The sequence below is a fragment of the Schistocerca nitens genome, chromosome 4 (assembly GCF_023898315.1).
Source record: "Schistocerca nitens isolate TAMUIC-IGC-003100 chromosome 4, iqSchNite1.1, whole genome shotgun sequence".
Taxonomy (NCBI): domain Eukaryota; kingdom Metazoa; phylum Arthropoda; class Insecta; order Orthoptera; family Acrididae; genus Schistocerca; species Schistocerca nitens.
In genome coordinates, this window is record NC_064617.1 from 380,844,485 (window position 1) to 380,861,483 (window position 16,999).

The window sequence follows — 16,999 nt, forward strand, 5'->3', positions numbered from 1 at the left end:
CCGACTTAAATTGGAACAGTTTTCTTCACAGAAATGCTCACACGAATCTCTCAGTTGAATAAGTATAAAGAAGTCAGACTTCGAAAAAACAAGTGAGGCATTGTTCATGTGGTTTACCCAACAGACACAGAAGGGTGCTCCGATTTCTGGCCCAATCTTGCAAGAAAAAGCTTTGTTTTTCAGAAACCAGCTGCAGGAAGGAGATGGCAATTTCGCCGCTAGTGTGAGCTGGCTTGACAAGTGGAAGAAGAGATGTGGAGTGCGTTAACTAGATGTATGTGGAGAAAAACTCTGATGACGCTCAGGCCGTTTCAAAATTTATCGTCGAGTTTAAAAAAATCATAGCTGACGAAAACTTGTCTAATGAACAAACATATAACTGTGACGAAACGGCTAAATTTTAAAATATTACCAGTGAGAACACTTGCTTCTTGTGAAGAAAAAAGTGCTCCTGGGCACAAAAAAAGCAAAGAGCGGCTCACAGTTATGGCGGCTTCAAATCCAACTGGAAACCGCAAACTAAAACTAGTTGTGATTGGGAAGTCTGCCACGCCAAGAGCGTTCAAGAATGTATCCATTTCAACTCTTCCAGTTGCCTATACACATCAGAATAATGCCTGGATGAATCAGGAAATCTTCAAGAACTGGTTTTTTAACTCATTTGTACCTTACTGCAAGATTTTTTTAAAAGAAAGGGGACTGCCATGCAAAGCAATTTTGCTCATGGATAATGCGTCCTCACATCCAAGTGCAGGAGAACTGCAGTGCGGCGGTATCTCCACACCTTGTTTTTCCCACCAAACATTACCTTACTCATTCAGCCCATGGATCAGAGCATTCTGGAATGTCTAAAAAAAAAAAATTTGGCGGCAATTGCTAAAGTCAATCCTGCATTCCGAAGACAACGAAAGCATTGTAGGAGCTTTGAAGAAAGTGACTTTGAAGGACGTCGTGTACTGGATTAGCGTATCTTGTAGCGAAATAAAGTCAGACACAATTTCTAAGTCATGGAGGAAAATTCTACAGGAAAGTGTGCCAGACACAGAAACTGAAGATTTAGCAGAAGAGGACAATCAACCATTGTGTAATTTAATCAGAAGATTGCCAGGGTGTGAAGAGGCAGAAGAGGTGGAAGTCAGCGAGTGGTTAAATTTGGATGAACAGTTGGAAGTGACAGACTCTTCTATAATTGACACGCTTAACATTCCATCACAGTTTGAGAGTGACGAGGATGACGAGGCAGAGGCTGCACCAATGATCAGTCACACCGATGGCTACGCTGCTCTCGAGGCCACCATATGCTACCTGCAACAACAGCCTGAGGCGACACCAACTGACCTACTGCTCCTGAGACGGTGGCGTGACATTGCCGCGAGGAAACGTTGCAGCTTCACCAAACAAAAGACACCTCACTTTTACGTGTCGAAATAAATAATTATTGTTATTCTGCCAATGCAAATTCACGTGTAACTACTTTTATTTTAATAAAGTTCATATTTTGACCTTTATTATTTACAATATCATAATATTTCTTTTTCCCCTTTAAATTTTGATAGACCGAGTTTTCGATAGTTTGAGGTGGTTCCGGTCCCGTTCACCTCGAACTATCGAGACTCTACTGTAGCAGTTACTTCTGTAAAATATCTGGGGGTATGCATGTAGAACGATTTGAAGTGGAATGACCATAAAAAATTAATTGTTGGTAAGGCGGGTGCCAGGTTGAGATTAATTGGGAGAGTCCTTAGAAAATGTAGTCCATCAACAAAGGAGGTGGCTTACAAAACACTCTTTCGACCTATACTTGAGTATTGCTCATCAGTGTTGGATCCGTACCAGGTTAGGTTGACAGAGGAGATAGAGAAGATCCAAAGAAGAGCGGCGCGTTTCGTCACAGGTTTATTTGGTAAGCGTGATAGCGTTACGGAGATGTTTAGCAAACTCAAGTGGCAGACTTTGCATCGCGGTGTAGCTTGCTGTCCAGGTTTCAAGAGGGCGCGTTTCTGGATGAGGTATCGAATACATTGCTTCCCCCTACTTATACCTCCCGAGGAAATCACAAATGTAAAATTAGAGAGATTTGAGCGTGTACAGAGGCTTTCCGGCAGTCATTCTTCCCGCGAACCATACTCAACTGGAACAGGAAAGGGAGGTAATGACAGTGGCACGTAAAGTGCCTTCCGCCACACACCATTTGGTGGCTTGCAGAGTATAAATGTAGATGTAGATGTAATAATACTCTATATATGGTTATGGTCTTTTTTCTCTGTGAAATTGGAGACATGTCATATGTCTCAATATGGCCTTGGTGGGATGTAGGGCATCTGAAAGGGAGGATGTACAGCTGTACATGCCCAATTTTCTCTTTGATTTTTCCATTGTTTCTCAATAGACAGATTATATAACATTGGTGGAGTGCTGCAACTCCACCTCATTGTCATGATATGCTCTTCAAAGGATCTCAGTGATTGTAAGGAAGTGTCATCTATCTCGTGCCTTGTTTTGAAGTACATGTCACAGTATAGGATCTGGGTTCCGCCTTTTTGCAAACACAGTATTTATTTATTTATTTATTTATTTATTTTTTTATTTTTACCCAAACGTGTTTCAGCACCTCTGTGCCATCACTGGTTTTTTGTTTATTGAAGACATGATTTTACATTATCTAATTTTGCAGGACCAACTGCATGATGCCCTGCACTGATAGCTTGTTATGTTTTGTTGTGACTGATCCTTCTTCTTTTGCATTCTGAGGACACTGCACGTACGTATTAATGTACTTCGTGTGGTTTCTTTCTTTGTAAATGCCTTTTTACTTCGCAAAAAGCAGTGTGCACTATGTTGTGCTCACAGCATTTTGCGAAGTAAAAAGATGTTTATAACGAAAACAATTACACAAAGTACATTAATATGTGTGAGCAGTGTCCTTGGAACACAAAGGAGGAGGATCAGTCACAACAAAACATGACAAGCTACCAGTGTAGGACACCATACAGTTGGTCCTGCAAAGCCATATAATGTAACATCACGTTTTCAATAAACAAAAACCCACTTATATCGCACAGAGGTGCTGAAACATATTTGGGTAAAAAGAAAAAAACAGTGTGTTTGCAAAAAGGCGGAACCCACATCCTTTAATTTAACTGCAAATGCGGAAAGGAAGGACAACAGCTGCAGATCCAAAAGATATATAGCTCTTACAGTGTTCTATCATGTTGTCCTCACAGTATCATATCTCCCAGCTTATCTTCATCTACTTCCTTTTCCCTTTCCATAATAATGTCTTCATGTTTGATTCTCTTGTATATCCTTCCAGTCTTCCCTTCTTTGCTTAATAATGGCATGCCATGTGATCTCTCAATATTCACACAGATGAGTCTCTTTTTTCCAAAGTTCTCTTGAATTTTCCTATCCATCCCATAGTCATGCATGCTACTACAGCTTCACATTTTCCCTTTCCTTTGGAAGCTTTACCATTTTATACATTTGATCAATTTCATTTTTTAGATGTAGTATTTATCTTTATTTACTTTGTATACTTCATTCTTATATATTCTTCTTTTCTCATTTAAATTTATATCTTGTGTGCTATCCAAGAATTTCTGTTTGGGGTTTTGTTCTTTTGCCTATTTGACCCTCAACTGCCGTCACTGTTTCATCTGTCAAAGTTACCTATTTGTCTTCTGTTGTATTCCTTTCCCCCTTTTTAGTAACGTTACCTACCACTTCCTTTGAAGCCCCAACACACTCTGGTCAGAATCTTATCCGGGTCCAATCTCCTTAATTTTGCTAACTCTTCACAAGTTTGCCATTTTTATTCTGCAGTTGGTAATCTGTAAATTATGACCAGAGTCCATATATGTGCCTGGAATGTTTTGCAGTTTAGAAGCTGGTTTCGAAATATCTAGCTGACCATTATACAATCTATCTGAAAACTTCCAGTGTTTCCAGGTCTCTTCCACATAAACGAGGGTGTTCAATAAGTAACACAACACATTCCATTTTCTCAGCCTATTTCAGTTGACAAAATGTAAAATTTGTTGTGGGACAGTGTGGAATTTTCCCATTTCAGCTTCTACAATTTTGTGACATTCTGACGATGACTTCAAAATGTGTTCCAAGCGAAGAGCTGTCATTGAGTTCCTTTTGGAGGGAAACCAGAGCATTCGAGATATTCACAAGTGCTTTTAGAATGTCTAAGAAGACACGGCAGTGAACAAAAGCATGGTGAGACATTGAAACATGGGTTCATCACTTTCAACCAGAAACAAAATGGCAATCCGTGGAGGAGTGCTATGCCATCTCTCCTCTGAAGAAAAAATTCAAAGTCGCACCTTCAGCTGGTAAAGTCATGGTGACGGTCTCCTTGGATTCTGAAGGGGTTAGTCTGTTTGCCCTCCTCCTTCAGGTGGAGGTTGAGGAAATTGAAGAAATCACTTCATCGTGTTCGTTGCCACAAAAAATGCAAATGAAATTTTCCTTCCCCATGACAACACAAGGTCTCGCACAAGTCTGCGCACCTGAATGGAGCTCGCAAAACTTCATTGGACTGTTCTTCCTTGTCCACCCTATGGCCCCAATCTCGTACCTTCTGACTTCCATCTGTTTGGTCCAATGAAGGATGCATTCTGCAGGAAGCAGTACATGAATGATTGGGAGGTTATGGCTGCAGCAAGATGTTGACTCCAATGTCGACCAGTAAGATGGTACCATGCCCCATGTGGGCATACAGGCCTTCCCAGTAAGATGGCATAAGGCTGTTGCATTGAATGGGGATTACATTGTAGCCAAAAGAGTGGGGAATAATATGGGTTTTTGGAATACTGAATAAAACCAACCTGCTTACAGAAAGAAATATGTTGCATTACTTATTGAACATCCCTCATACAATCTTCATTTATGATTTTCAAACCAAGTGTTAGCAGTGATTAAGGCAGTTTCTCCTTTATTCCCTTGGATATGTTTCGTTTACATTTCTTGTCAGTTTCAAAATTTGCACAAGAAAATAAAAATGTGCAGAATTATCAAAAGGGCATTTTTAATTATAGTAGCAAGTAAGGCACAAGCAGTGTAGCACATAATGTGCAAAATAGATATAGGTTCTTTAACTGTTGGGAAAATTTCCATTAAATGGGTATTTAATTAGTCACAAGTTAGTTTATATTTCTGTTAGTTACATCATTTACTGTCCGCTCCTTCTCTATCACATTTTTTCTACTAGCTTTCAAGGAATTTAGTTTTGTTCTAAAAGCTAAGATACAATAGTTTTTTTGGGTCTCCTAGTGTTGGAAAGATTACTGTTTCAGCTGTGATATGGGCAGACTACTGTACCTATTTTCTCATGATAGTAAGCCACATACAAACAACTTATGAGTTTATTTCTTTTGTTATATGTTATGTATTCATGTTCTTACTTTAAATGTATCACAAATGTGGTAACACATTCAGACCTGCAGACCACCTACCATTTATAATTAGTACTTTATTTATATACACTGTGCTATCGTAATTCTCACTGGAGTGATGTATTCAAGGTTTGCAAGTGGAACAGTTTTGGTAACTTAATTTTAAAACATATTATTCATATTTCCATGATGACTGTTTTCAAGGAATGATCACTTTTCAGTTACAGCAAGATGTGGGTAAGTAATCATTCCCAGATGATAATGTTTAGTCAATATACTGTCAGTAAAATGGGTACAAGGGCATGCTGTGTATGTGGACATCCAAGGAAGGGGATCTTCTACAAGCAACTGTGTTGCTGTGGTGTGGTACAGTACATGTATATATACAGATATTTTTTGTGCATCACTCAGACACTCATCCAGTGTAGAGGCTCCAGAATTTTCTTTTTTGTCCTGACTGCTGATATATACTGTTGCAGTTTAATACTTTATTTTATGCTCTAAAGTGTGTATCTTCATAATTTCCAATATGCTCACATTTTCCCCTATTGTTGCTGTACATTATCTTGAAATTCTTACATTATTATGAAATGAGTACCACCACATTACTATTTTACTTGTTTTACCTAAGAACACCAGAAAATATTCAGATGAAAATGAGCCTCTACATTGCTGAAATGCTTGTGTGGTTGCACTGCCTTCTGGAAAACATGAAGGCCTGGATCCAGAAGGCTCATGTCATTTGTTATAACTGTGCTTGTCTCTTCTCATGGGTCAGTCGGTCAGATCGAGAGAGTTTTCTCGGCAGCCAGTCACAAGAAGGTTTGGGACCATTTCACCAAAGCCCAGAGAAAGAACATAGAGATGTGGAAGAAACAAACAGCGGTATGTATAATGTTCGTAGCTTGTTTGTCTGTATGTGCTTGTCAGAGAGGTTGAGGCAGTAACATGCCAATTTTATCCTATACCTCAGTTACATTAGTTCCCTTTGCTTTTCCATGGAAATTTTAGTTGTTGCTTGAATACTGTCTTATAGCAAAAATATATAAATATAAAATATGCCAATCAGAAGTAATTGAAATCTATTTTGAGTTTGCCTCACTCACATGGTAATGATGTGAGATGACTGCAAAAGAAAACAACTGAAGTATCACTTTAAGAATCAGTAGAATATGATTCTTGAATGATGCCATTTTTGGATTGTAGTTGGATCTGGCCAGAGAATTGCTTCTTTATTTCAGTAGACAATCTTAACATCACTTCCAACATCTGAAGACAGTCACAGGGATGTCTGACCAATTTCTGTTGTATTGTTATGACTAGATCTGGCTACAATCCTAAATACTGAAAACTAGAAAATCAATCTTGTGTAATATGTGATGAATTTAAAATCCATTTTCTCCATTCCTCAGTCACTGTGTGTCTCAGGGTTCTGGAGTAAAAATATCTAATGTGCATTTTGATAATGTAACTCTGTTGATTAATAGTTAAATAAAGTTTATTAACTTTGTAACAGAAGATTGAGTGAGTATAGTCAGTAACTGAAAGTCAAAAGCCTATAGAAATTGTGTGTCTCAACTCTGCATATATATAACTTTCTTCAGTTAGTGTTGATATCTATCCTGGTAAGGCTCCAGTGACACTATTACAGACATTTAGTTTTCATGGTTTTCAAATTAAATACATGGAACTGAACCAAATTAGAAGTTTTAGCATTGTTCAAGTTGTCACATACAGGATGATGTATTCTTTAGCTAATTCATTCATCAGGTGAGTTTTTCTTCCTTTTTCACATGACACTATGGTACGTCATGTTACTGAAACACCGACTGAATTATGTTTAAATTCCAGAATATGTGTTCTGTATGGTAGCGAGACATGTTGCAAAAGAAAATCATCAGCAAATCGGTAAGAAAATATTGTAAAAGCATCTTGAGGTTGTTATACTTCCTGTGAAAGGTGGGTATATTTTTGAGAGATTTTATATTGAGTGTATAATTCTGCACAAATTCCCTGCAAGATTTTTACTGGTGCTCAGTGAGAAATCATCCACACAGTTGTGAGAGAATTAGTTGTGATTAAAGTTTGGTGCCAGGCTACACATTTGTTCAGCATTTATTTCATTTTATGCATTTGAATTATTTGTAACAATTGACAGTGAAAAGTGTGGAAAATATTCAGACATTGATACTTACATGTTTTGAAATTTCCCGGATTCCAGAGTAAGTGCCATATTAGGTCATTTGTAGATCATTCCAGCTTCGTTTTGTTATGTGTGTGTGTGTGTGTGTGTGTGTTTTTTTTGGAGGGGGTTGGTGCATACAAGTGTGTGTACGCCCCATAGTTCTTCGAGCTGCTGTGCTGATTGGTGACAGTTCCAATGACATTTAAGCCTATGAGTGTGGAGGGGGGTGGCTTTAGGAAGGGGTGGCATGTAAGCCATAACTCTGGGAAGCTTGGACCATTTTTACACCAACTTGGTTAGTGTAGGGAGAAATGTTGTGAAAGTAGGACTCTTTGGGGGGGGGGATGGTCTGGAAAAGCAGTGACATGTATGACTAACTCTGCAATGCCTGAGCAGTGCCAACCAAACATTTTATGAGTAAGACTTACTATTTGCAGGAAAAAAAAAAAAAAAAAGGAATTGTGATGTTGTACACTTGCTAGCACTTGTAGGGAAGGGACAAGGGTAGTGGACGAGTGGGGGTGACATGTTATAGAGTACCTGCAACAGTTTTAACCATACTTACTGGAAATATATGCTGTGTGCTTGGGGGGGGGGGGGGAGGTCAAAGAGATAAGGCATTCTAGTACTGTAGTATTGCTAGGAGTGGGAAGGAGGTGGAGGGCGAATCAGATACAAACTAGAAATTTTTTGTGAATTTATTTAAGCTTCAGAAGAATTCATATACACAAGCTTATTTTTCTATATAACCTCTTGAACGGGATACAAATTTTTACCAGCAGATAGGTTGTTTCTTGGTCCTACTTTTGTAAACTGAATGTGACTGTGACAGCAACCAGTTACGCACGAGCATTTGAAAAGCACGCTTATCGTCAAATCTGTCTCTGCTGCTTGCTTCCTTTAGTAGCCCAAACAAATGAAAATCCATACTGCAGGGAGAGAATGTTCTAATGTGGTCCAGAACAATTCCTAAATTTTTTCTATGTGTGGTTGAGCATTGGGACCCACTTTGCAGACACTTAACAAAATCTTAGGTTGTCAGTATTGATCATCTGAGCACTTAAGTATCTTATGCCAACCTCACAGTGATTTCAGCAACTGTTATTTGGTGATAGTCTGAAATAAGCTGATTAAAAATGTGAATATTCTCCTCAGTCATGCTGATTCTAGGGTAACATCAGTGAGCTGCATTCTCAGTTATTTCTTGTCATCACAAAAACTGTTTGTGCCATACATACACTTCTCCCAGGGTGCTTTCCCTGAACTGTGTGGCAAGTCTCTTCAAAATTTTGGATGGTTTTATGCCTTCTGTTGTGAGAAACTTGGTTATAATGCGTTGCGCAACAGATGAAGTTACCTCTAGGTCTGGCATTGCTATTGTGACTCAATAAGCAATACGAAAACATTCTAGCTGTGGAAAACAATCATTGGAAGCAAAAGTTTCATGAAACAAAAATTCTGGTTTGTATTTGATTGTCTTCTTGTATGTTAAAATGATCATTAAATCTCAACAACCTTGTTACACATATCACTTACTACCTGGGAAAACAATGACAAAACCTTTTGTGCCACCAAAAACATGATTTCTTGAATGTGCCTTGCCTACATATGCTTGCTTAATCATTGTCCACATTTTACTAGGGATTTTCCTGAGCTTAATGCAGAACTTAATGTTCACTGTGGTCACAATCAGCATTCATTGTGTCATCATAATTAATGTGCCAAGAACCCAAAAAGTGTTTTGCTAAACACAGCCGTGCCACCTAGTGAGTTTGTGTGGAATTATTGCCAAGGCCATTTCAAGGAAGCACACATACCATGTAACATAAAAACAACAATTATTCCTTTTTAGTATTGCAAACTCAGAAATAAATAAAAAAGACCTGGAACTTTCTTGAGAAAGAAAGTATTATGCAATTTCAGTGGAAATATTCAAATGGAATCAGGTCTGGAAGGCAGAGAATTGCCATTCCACAGTTCTAATCCTCTCCGGACTAAGCCAATATGTGTTAGTCCATTATGATGATTTTTCAGTTGCAGCTACATTCTGAATTTTCCATAGATCTGAATGTTTGTGGTTGCTAATAAACTCCAAGAGCAAACACAAAAGTATGCTTGTAAAATGTGCCACTTGACTCACTGGACGATTTTTGATATGCCAAATAGTAATCACTCCATTGTGTCACTCTTTCACATTGTCCTTACATTCTTCCTTACACATTGTGACTGAGACAGGTGTGTTGAGATGCAACATCATCATAATAAAAAGGGGAGAGAGAGAGAGATAGATAGATAGATAGATAGATAGATAGAGAGAGAGAGAGAGAGAGCAGAAGAAGAAGAAGAAGAAGAAGACTGTAAAGTTACTGTTAACCAAATGTTTGTTTGCAGGGAGAAGGGGTGTACATTTATTTCAACTTCTCTTCTCATGATATTTAGTTTGAAATTTCAAGGGGCATAAATAAATTCATATCATGAGCAACTCACACACACACACACACACACACACACACGCGCGTACTCACTAACTCAGTCTTTTTGTAAAGCTTTATAGTATAAAAATAGGATAAATATCACTCAAGATGCTATGAATCATGTAACTTATGCATTACTTTCTGTATTCACTGTAGCATTTAAGAAAAAATATCTTCAGTTTGCAATGTGGAATGTCTTCCACACATGACAAGAATTAGCCATAAGTTAGTGAAATGTGTCTAGTTTGCTGTTTCTTACAAGTGTTGGAACAGTGGTTCTCAACTGATTTAATTTTTTGGACATTTGTTTAGACAGCAGTGTAACTTGCAAAAGGCTCTGGCAGCTTACTTCAGTCACATTTTATAAGTATCATTTCATGGAAATTGCAAGTTTTCTTAACCACTGTCAGTGGAAAGATAACATACCTGGTGCCACTAAAAATATACTAAAAATATCACTGCCTTATTCATAGCTCATGACTTAACCATATTCAGAGTACCTGATATGAACTTGGTGCATCTGCATTTGAAGTGACAGTCGCAATGTTTGTGCTTTCTGTAATTTTTAGTAAAATATTTACTTAAATGTGTGGTGTATAACTAACAATGTGCTGCACTCCTAATGAGTTCATTTCATGACACTCCTCCACTTAATGTTAATAGACTGTCATAACTTTTGAAGTCAGAAATAAACATGAAGGTAATTTCTTGTTTTATTGCATCATAAACTTCTTTCATAATTTTATGCAAACTTTTTTTCTGGTGTATGATACCAGAACATTTCTGCACTAAATTTTGATTTCCTTATAAACTGCTTAAGAGTGTTTTGGAGCAGCTAGCATTGTCCTGAGTCTATGGTTACATTAGACAGTGTCCTGTTTTTTTGTGTGGTACTGACGGTTAGCGTTGCAAATGCAAAAATCTGTGAACAACTAATTTTGCAAAGTATTTCCAAAATTTAATAATTCTTTATCAGAATTACATGGTAAATTTTCAAGTGTGCCATGGACATGAGTGGGTCATTTTTTCTGTAAAATTAGTTAGATAAATGGAAACACAGGGGTTGATCCTAAATCAAGAAGTCAAATTATCATTATCTAAATTATCCATTGTGGTCATATTTTCATGAATGGAGTTAGCATATCTGTGAAAATCATTTGTGATAGACAACTTTATCATAACCACCTGTAACTAGCAATTTAATATGCATTGTATTTTTAATTGTAGTAAATCTACACTGATATATAACCAGGTCATTACCAGACAAAATACAGAATTTGTTAATATCCAGGGAACTATAACAAATTAATAATTTTACATGTAATGTCTTTTGAAACAACAGTGTGCTTTTTTAACTTTTACTAAACAGTCAAAATTGTCATCATCTGATTACATTACAAAAGTTTATAAAATACATAATTTTTATAAAATATATAATTTCATACGGAACATCTCTTAAATGAGAGTCCATCAATGCAGTACCTGCATCAGTTTGTACCAATACTACACGCCAACGTCATGTTTCAGGATGACTGCTCCACTAGCAGCTGGCATTTACACTATGTAATCAAAAGTATCCGGACACCCCTATAACATATGTTTTTCATATTAGGTGCATTGTGCTGCCACCTACTGCCAGTTACTCCATATCAGCGACCTTAGTAGTCATTATACATCGTGAGAGAACAGAATGGGGCGCCCCGCGGAACTCGTGGACTTCGAATGTGGTCATGTGATTGGTTGTCACTTATGTAACACATCTGTACGCGAGATTTCATCACTTCTAGACATCCCTGGGTCCACTGTTTCCGATGTGGTTGTGAAGGGGAAACATTGAGGGACACATACAGTACAAAAGTCTGTTGACTGACAGAGGTCGCCGCCAGTTGAAGAAGCTTGTAATGTGTAACAGGCAGACTTCTATCCAGACCATCACACAGGAATTCCAAACTGCATCAGGACTCGCTGCAAGTACTGTGACAGTTAGGCAGGAGGTGATAAAACTTGGATTTCATGGTCGAGCTGCTGCTCATAAGCCACATATCACGCTGGTAAGTGCCAAACGACACCTTGCTTGGAGTAGGGAGTGTAAACATTGGACACTTGATCAGTGGAAAAACATTGTGTGGAACGACGAATCATGGTACACAGTGTGGCAATCCGATGGCAGGATATGGGTACGGCGAATGCCCGGTGAACGTCATCTGCCAGCGTGTGTAATGCCAACAGTAAAATGTGTAGGCGGTAGTGTTATGATGTGGTCATGTTTTTCATGGAGGGGGCTTGCTCCCCTTGTTCTTTTATGTGGAACTATTACAGCACAGGCCTACATTGATATTTTAAGCACCTTCTTGCTTCCAACTGTTGAAGAGCAATTCGGGGATGGCGACTGCATCTTTCAGCACGATCGAGCACCTGTTCATAATACACGGCCTGTGGCGGTGTGGTTACATGGCAGTAACATCTCTATAATGGACTGGCCTGCACAGAGTCCTGACCTGAATCCTACAGAACACCTTTGGTTCATTTTGGAACACCAACTTCATGCCAGGCCTCACCAACTGACATTGATACTTCTCCTCAGTGCAGGACTCCATGAAAACCTTCCAGCAACTGACTGAACATATGCCTGTGAGAGTGAAAGCGGTAAAGGCTGAGGGGGACCAACACCATATCGAATTCCAGCATTGCCGATGGAGGGTGCCACGAACTTGTAAATCATTTTCAGCCAGATGTCCGGATACTTTTGATCACATAGTGTACATATAGACACGAACATAGCTAACATTTACATTTACAGTTATAACTTGTTATTAAATTTTATACTGTACCATCTCTCTTCCATTTGCGTTGTACCATGATGAACACATTGCAGTAATTTCTTATGTGATCAGTAAATAAGCCTTCATGTCTCTTTGTCTATGGCAGCAACTATGTACACATTTATTGCAGCTACCATTGCAGCTGTCATCCTGAACTACCACAGATGACCTGTACTATCAGTACAAATTGCTCTTACAGGCTTATCGAAATGTTCCGTTTTAAAGTATGTGAAATACCACGTGGTAGTAATGGCAAGGATTTTAATATTCTGTTGCCAATCTCTTCATGTATGTTGTCTGAGGAAACAACACTACCCAAGTACTCGAAATTTTGTACCATGTGCATCTTATAATCCCATTTTTCAAGCCTAAGACATTCCTAAATGTGTCTGCATTTGTATAGTTATAGGACTTCTCAATGTCTAGCAAGCAGTTATAAGTGTTTGTATTTTCCCCCAGTACGTCTCATAGAGTAGTGACAAAGATGAGGGCAGTAGTTGACCCGTGAGGTATAAAGCCATGTTGTTCCTCCCCAAGTGTAAAATCAGCATATTTTCTTATTTTGTTCTGAAGGATGGAGTCATAGATTTTTTATTATGTGAGATAACAAGAGCACACCCCTTTAGTTAGTGCATTTCTTTCTGTCACATATTTTAAATAATGGCATTATATCTGCCTGTTATCAGCACTTTCTTTCCAAACTCAGTTTAGAACTCTGTACAGCCACTGATGCCTGATCTTTCTAAGAGCTTTGATCATTTATACACTTAATTAATCTGATTCTGTCATTATTCACTGTATTTATCAGTTCCTTTGCTTCCAACCAGGCAAAACTATCTGCCCTTACACTACCAGAATTGCATAGTTTATCACTCACAGAAGTGTGATCTCCATTATATCAAAATACGTCTTTTGGCTGCCTAAGAAGGATAGCCATGACCACAGAGTATCAGGTGTTTACAATATGAATGTGTCAGTAGCTGTGTGGAACAGTCTATTCATATTGTTTCTCAGTGCAGTAAGAAACATCAGGGGGAAATCAAGTGCAGATAAATAAAAAAATCTACTGTTGCCAAACACAGCCTAAGAAATAAATGATAAAACTTGTTTGAGCAGACAGTTTCTAGCTCACACTGGGACTCAATTGCAGAAGAGGCTGTGGAAATTAGTGTGTGTTTCAGAAATTTTAATAAAAATCTGAGATTTTCACCCAGCAATGCATGAAAGTGAGCACTTGACACCAGGAGACTACATAGTAGTATGTTCTGTTTTACACGCGACTGAAACAAAAATGTTGCGAGAGATGTGTCACCAATCTAATTCCTTGTAGCACTGGGGGCAACTACATCTGTAAGAATCTATTACTTTTTTGAGAGCTAGTTGCTTTCTTGATGATGACAGTGGTGGATACTGCCAAAAGCTTGGATTTTCATAGAGAAGTAGTATGACAGGTATGCTGAAAACATTTGATACAATATGTGCATCGTGAAAGACTTTGTGGGTGAAGTATTTGACCTGTAATTTTTTTTCTGCCTTTGCACTGGCAGCTTCTCCTATAATGAATTCGGTCTCCTCCCATGGTGTGGCTTGGTACAGGGCCATTTTGCACAGTTGTTATCCTTGATATGCATTTTAGTATTCTCATTCCATGATTGTGTTTCTTTAGTTCCTCGTATTTGGTGCTTTTGTCCACATACTGTATCTGCCATACATACCACAACCCTCTTCAGAATGTCCATTCTTCATCGAAAATTGTAGTTCTTGCCTTAGCAACATCTTGTGGACATTTTCCCTAAATGTGTGCTTGATTCAGTCAGATACCAACTTTTAATTTTTGTGATTCTTTTGTTATCGAGTCTGGCAGGTCTTTTCCACATATATTTGCTACTACCAACCTATGGTCTCCTTCTAGATCTTTTCTTGTATGATGTGGCATCATTCTGGAAATGTCAAAGGGTGTTAAAAGGATTTATATATGGTGAAAAACTTGTCAGAATACCAATACCAGTATAAACACTACAATTTGAAGCGTGTATATAGACGGATCTTCATTATTATGGTGTCACACTCCATCTTTTTCTTAAGCAGTTGGATTTGTAAGTTCATAGTTTTGTTTGCTTGGCAAAAGCAAAGTCTGGGGCCAGAAGCAGCTGATTGCATCCCATGGTCTGAAGCCTTTGCTGAGTTACTGTAGTCCACTATCAACATTATTTCATCTGAGCCAGAAAACTGATTTAGCAGGAACTCACATGTGGCAGTAAGCATGGAGGGAGACCAAGAGATGAATACACTAAACAGACGCAGGAAGATGTAGGTTGCAGTAGGTACTGGGAGATGAAGAAGCTTGCACGAGTTTATTGAAATTGTGGACAGTGGCAAATCTCAGCAGAGCTATACTTTTGGCAGTCTTGGTCCAGCACAGTTCAAAGTGCTTCTGAATTTCACAGCCTGGAATCAACATGGCCAGTTTGTGTGCTGATCTTGTCAGCAGAACTGTGAAGTTAACACTTTGAAGACCAAACCCAAGCATAGCTCGGGCCATAACTTTGTGTTAAAAGACCATACTCGAATGTAGGTTGGACAGTGATTTTCTCTGTGTGCGAGCCACCTATGGCTTGGAAACTGGGCTCATTTTATATGAGAACAATGTACAGACATCTCGTGACCTGCCCCTTGACTGGTGCTGCCTTTTGTTGTCAGTTCCTAGAATTATTTCGAAAGAAACATTAGTGAATGGAACAGCTGTTGTCATGAATGGCTGAGCCAATATGATTGCATTGATGTAATTTCTTGAGTGTACTGATTAGATTTTGCATTTTGTTGTAATCCTGTTACAAATATGTCAGATTTGTTCAGCAAGCAAGAAATTTTGTATGTTCAGGAGGAAGAAATTGCTCAATAACACTCCTCGAACTTTATTCTTGGGAGGATAATTATACTTTCTGTCATCATTATGTTAAAATTGTAATCTGTCAAAGAATTAAAGTAAATCTGAAAAATAAATCTTGAAGCTTGACCCTTTTTTTAGTGTGTATTACTTCTGAAGATACATTGATTAAATAAGTGCCAGTAATGCTTTAAAAAACAGCATAAGTGACCAATTTTATAGGCCCACTTCTTCTAAGTGGCCAGTCTCCAAAGTGTCAATATTGTATTTGGTAGTAAGTCTGTCTTCATACGTCTGGGACAGTCAAATGAAAACTGAACACTTGCCACAATGGGACTATGGAATGTTTCCGTTCAAAAGTAAATGCCACACACATTAAGACATTTATCCCACTGGGAGATGAGATGATGAATTCCTGTTTCGTAGAACACAGTTGGCCGCTGATGGATCTACAAGCACAGCCACTCATGCTCTTCCCTGTCCAGCTGAAGCTGATGTTCACCCATGTCTTTCTTCAGGTTACCAAAGATGTGAAAATTACATAGTGAAAGATCCCTGATGTACGGAGGATATTGCCATCCATTATAGGGGCGGGCATTATCGTGCAACAGCGTGAGTCCATATGACAGCATTTGAATAGCCTACGGGCAAATGGCAAAGCCACCAGTGGAAACATCCGACACCTCCAGCGTGAAAGAGAAAGAAATCCAAAGCTTTTCACACAAGTTCTGGTAAAGTCATGATGACCACCTCCTTTGACTGCAGGAGCCCTCTGGTCATCGAATTCAAGGAGCTTGGAGTCACAATCAGTGTGCAGTGCTATGAAGACACTTTGCAGAAACTGTGATGCGTGATAAAGTCATAATGCCCAGCAATGCTGTTGGCTGGAATCATTCCGTTGCACGACAATGCCCACCCCCACACTGACAATCAGAGAAAGGCAGCGTTCAGCAATTTGGTTGTGAAACACTGCAACATCTTTCATAAAGCACAGATTTTTCAGCATGTGATTTTCACATCTTTGGTGAACTGAAGAAAGACATGTGGACATCTCTTCCATCAGACAAGGAATTGCAGTAGTGGGTACAGTTACGGATCTGTCAGTGGCTGACCCCATTCTGTGAAACAGGAATTGAGCATCTTGTCTCCCAGTGGGAAAAATGTCTTAACACCTGTGGTTATTACTTTTGAATGGAACCAGGTCCATAGTCCCGTTGTGGCTGGTATTT

The 16,999-nt window shown here is 38.7% G+C and overlaps 1 protein-coding gene across 1 annotated transcript in view; it reads left to right on the forward strand.

The window, feature by feature from the left end:
• Positions 1–16,999, forward strand: part of LOC126251851 (ecto-NOX disulfide-thiol exchanger 2) — a 229,078-nt gene that overhangs the window by 119,014 nt on the left and 93,065 nt on the right. The window contains exon 8 of the mRNA XM_049952526.1: positions 6,181–6,287. Coding sequence (XP_049808483.1) covers positions 6,181–6,287 — 107 coding nt within the window. The remainder of the gene's footprint in view (positions 1–6,180; positions 6,288–16,999) is intronic.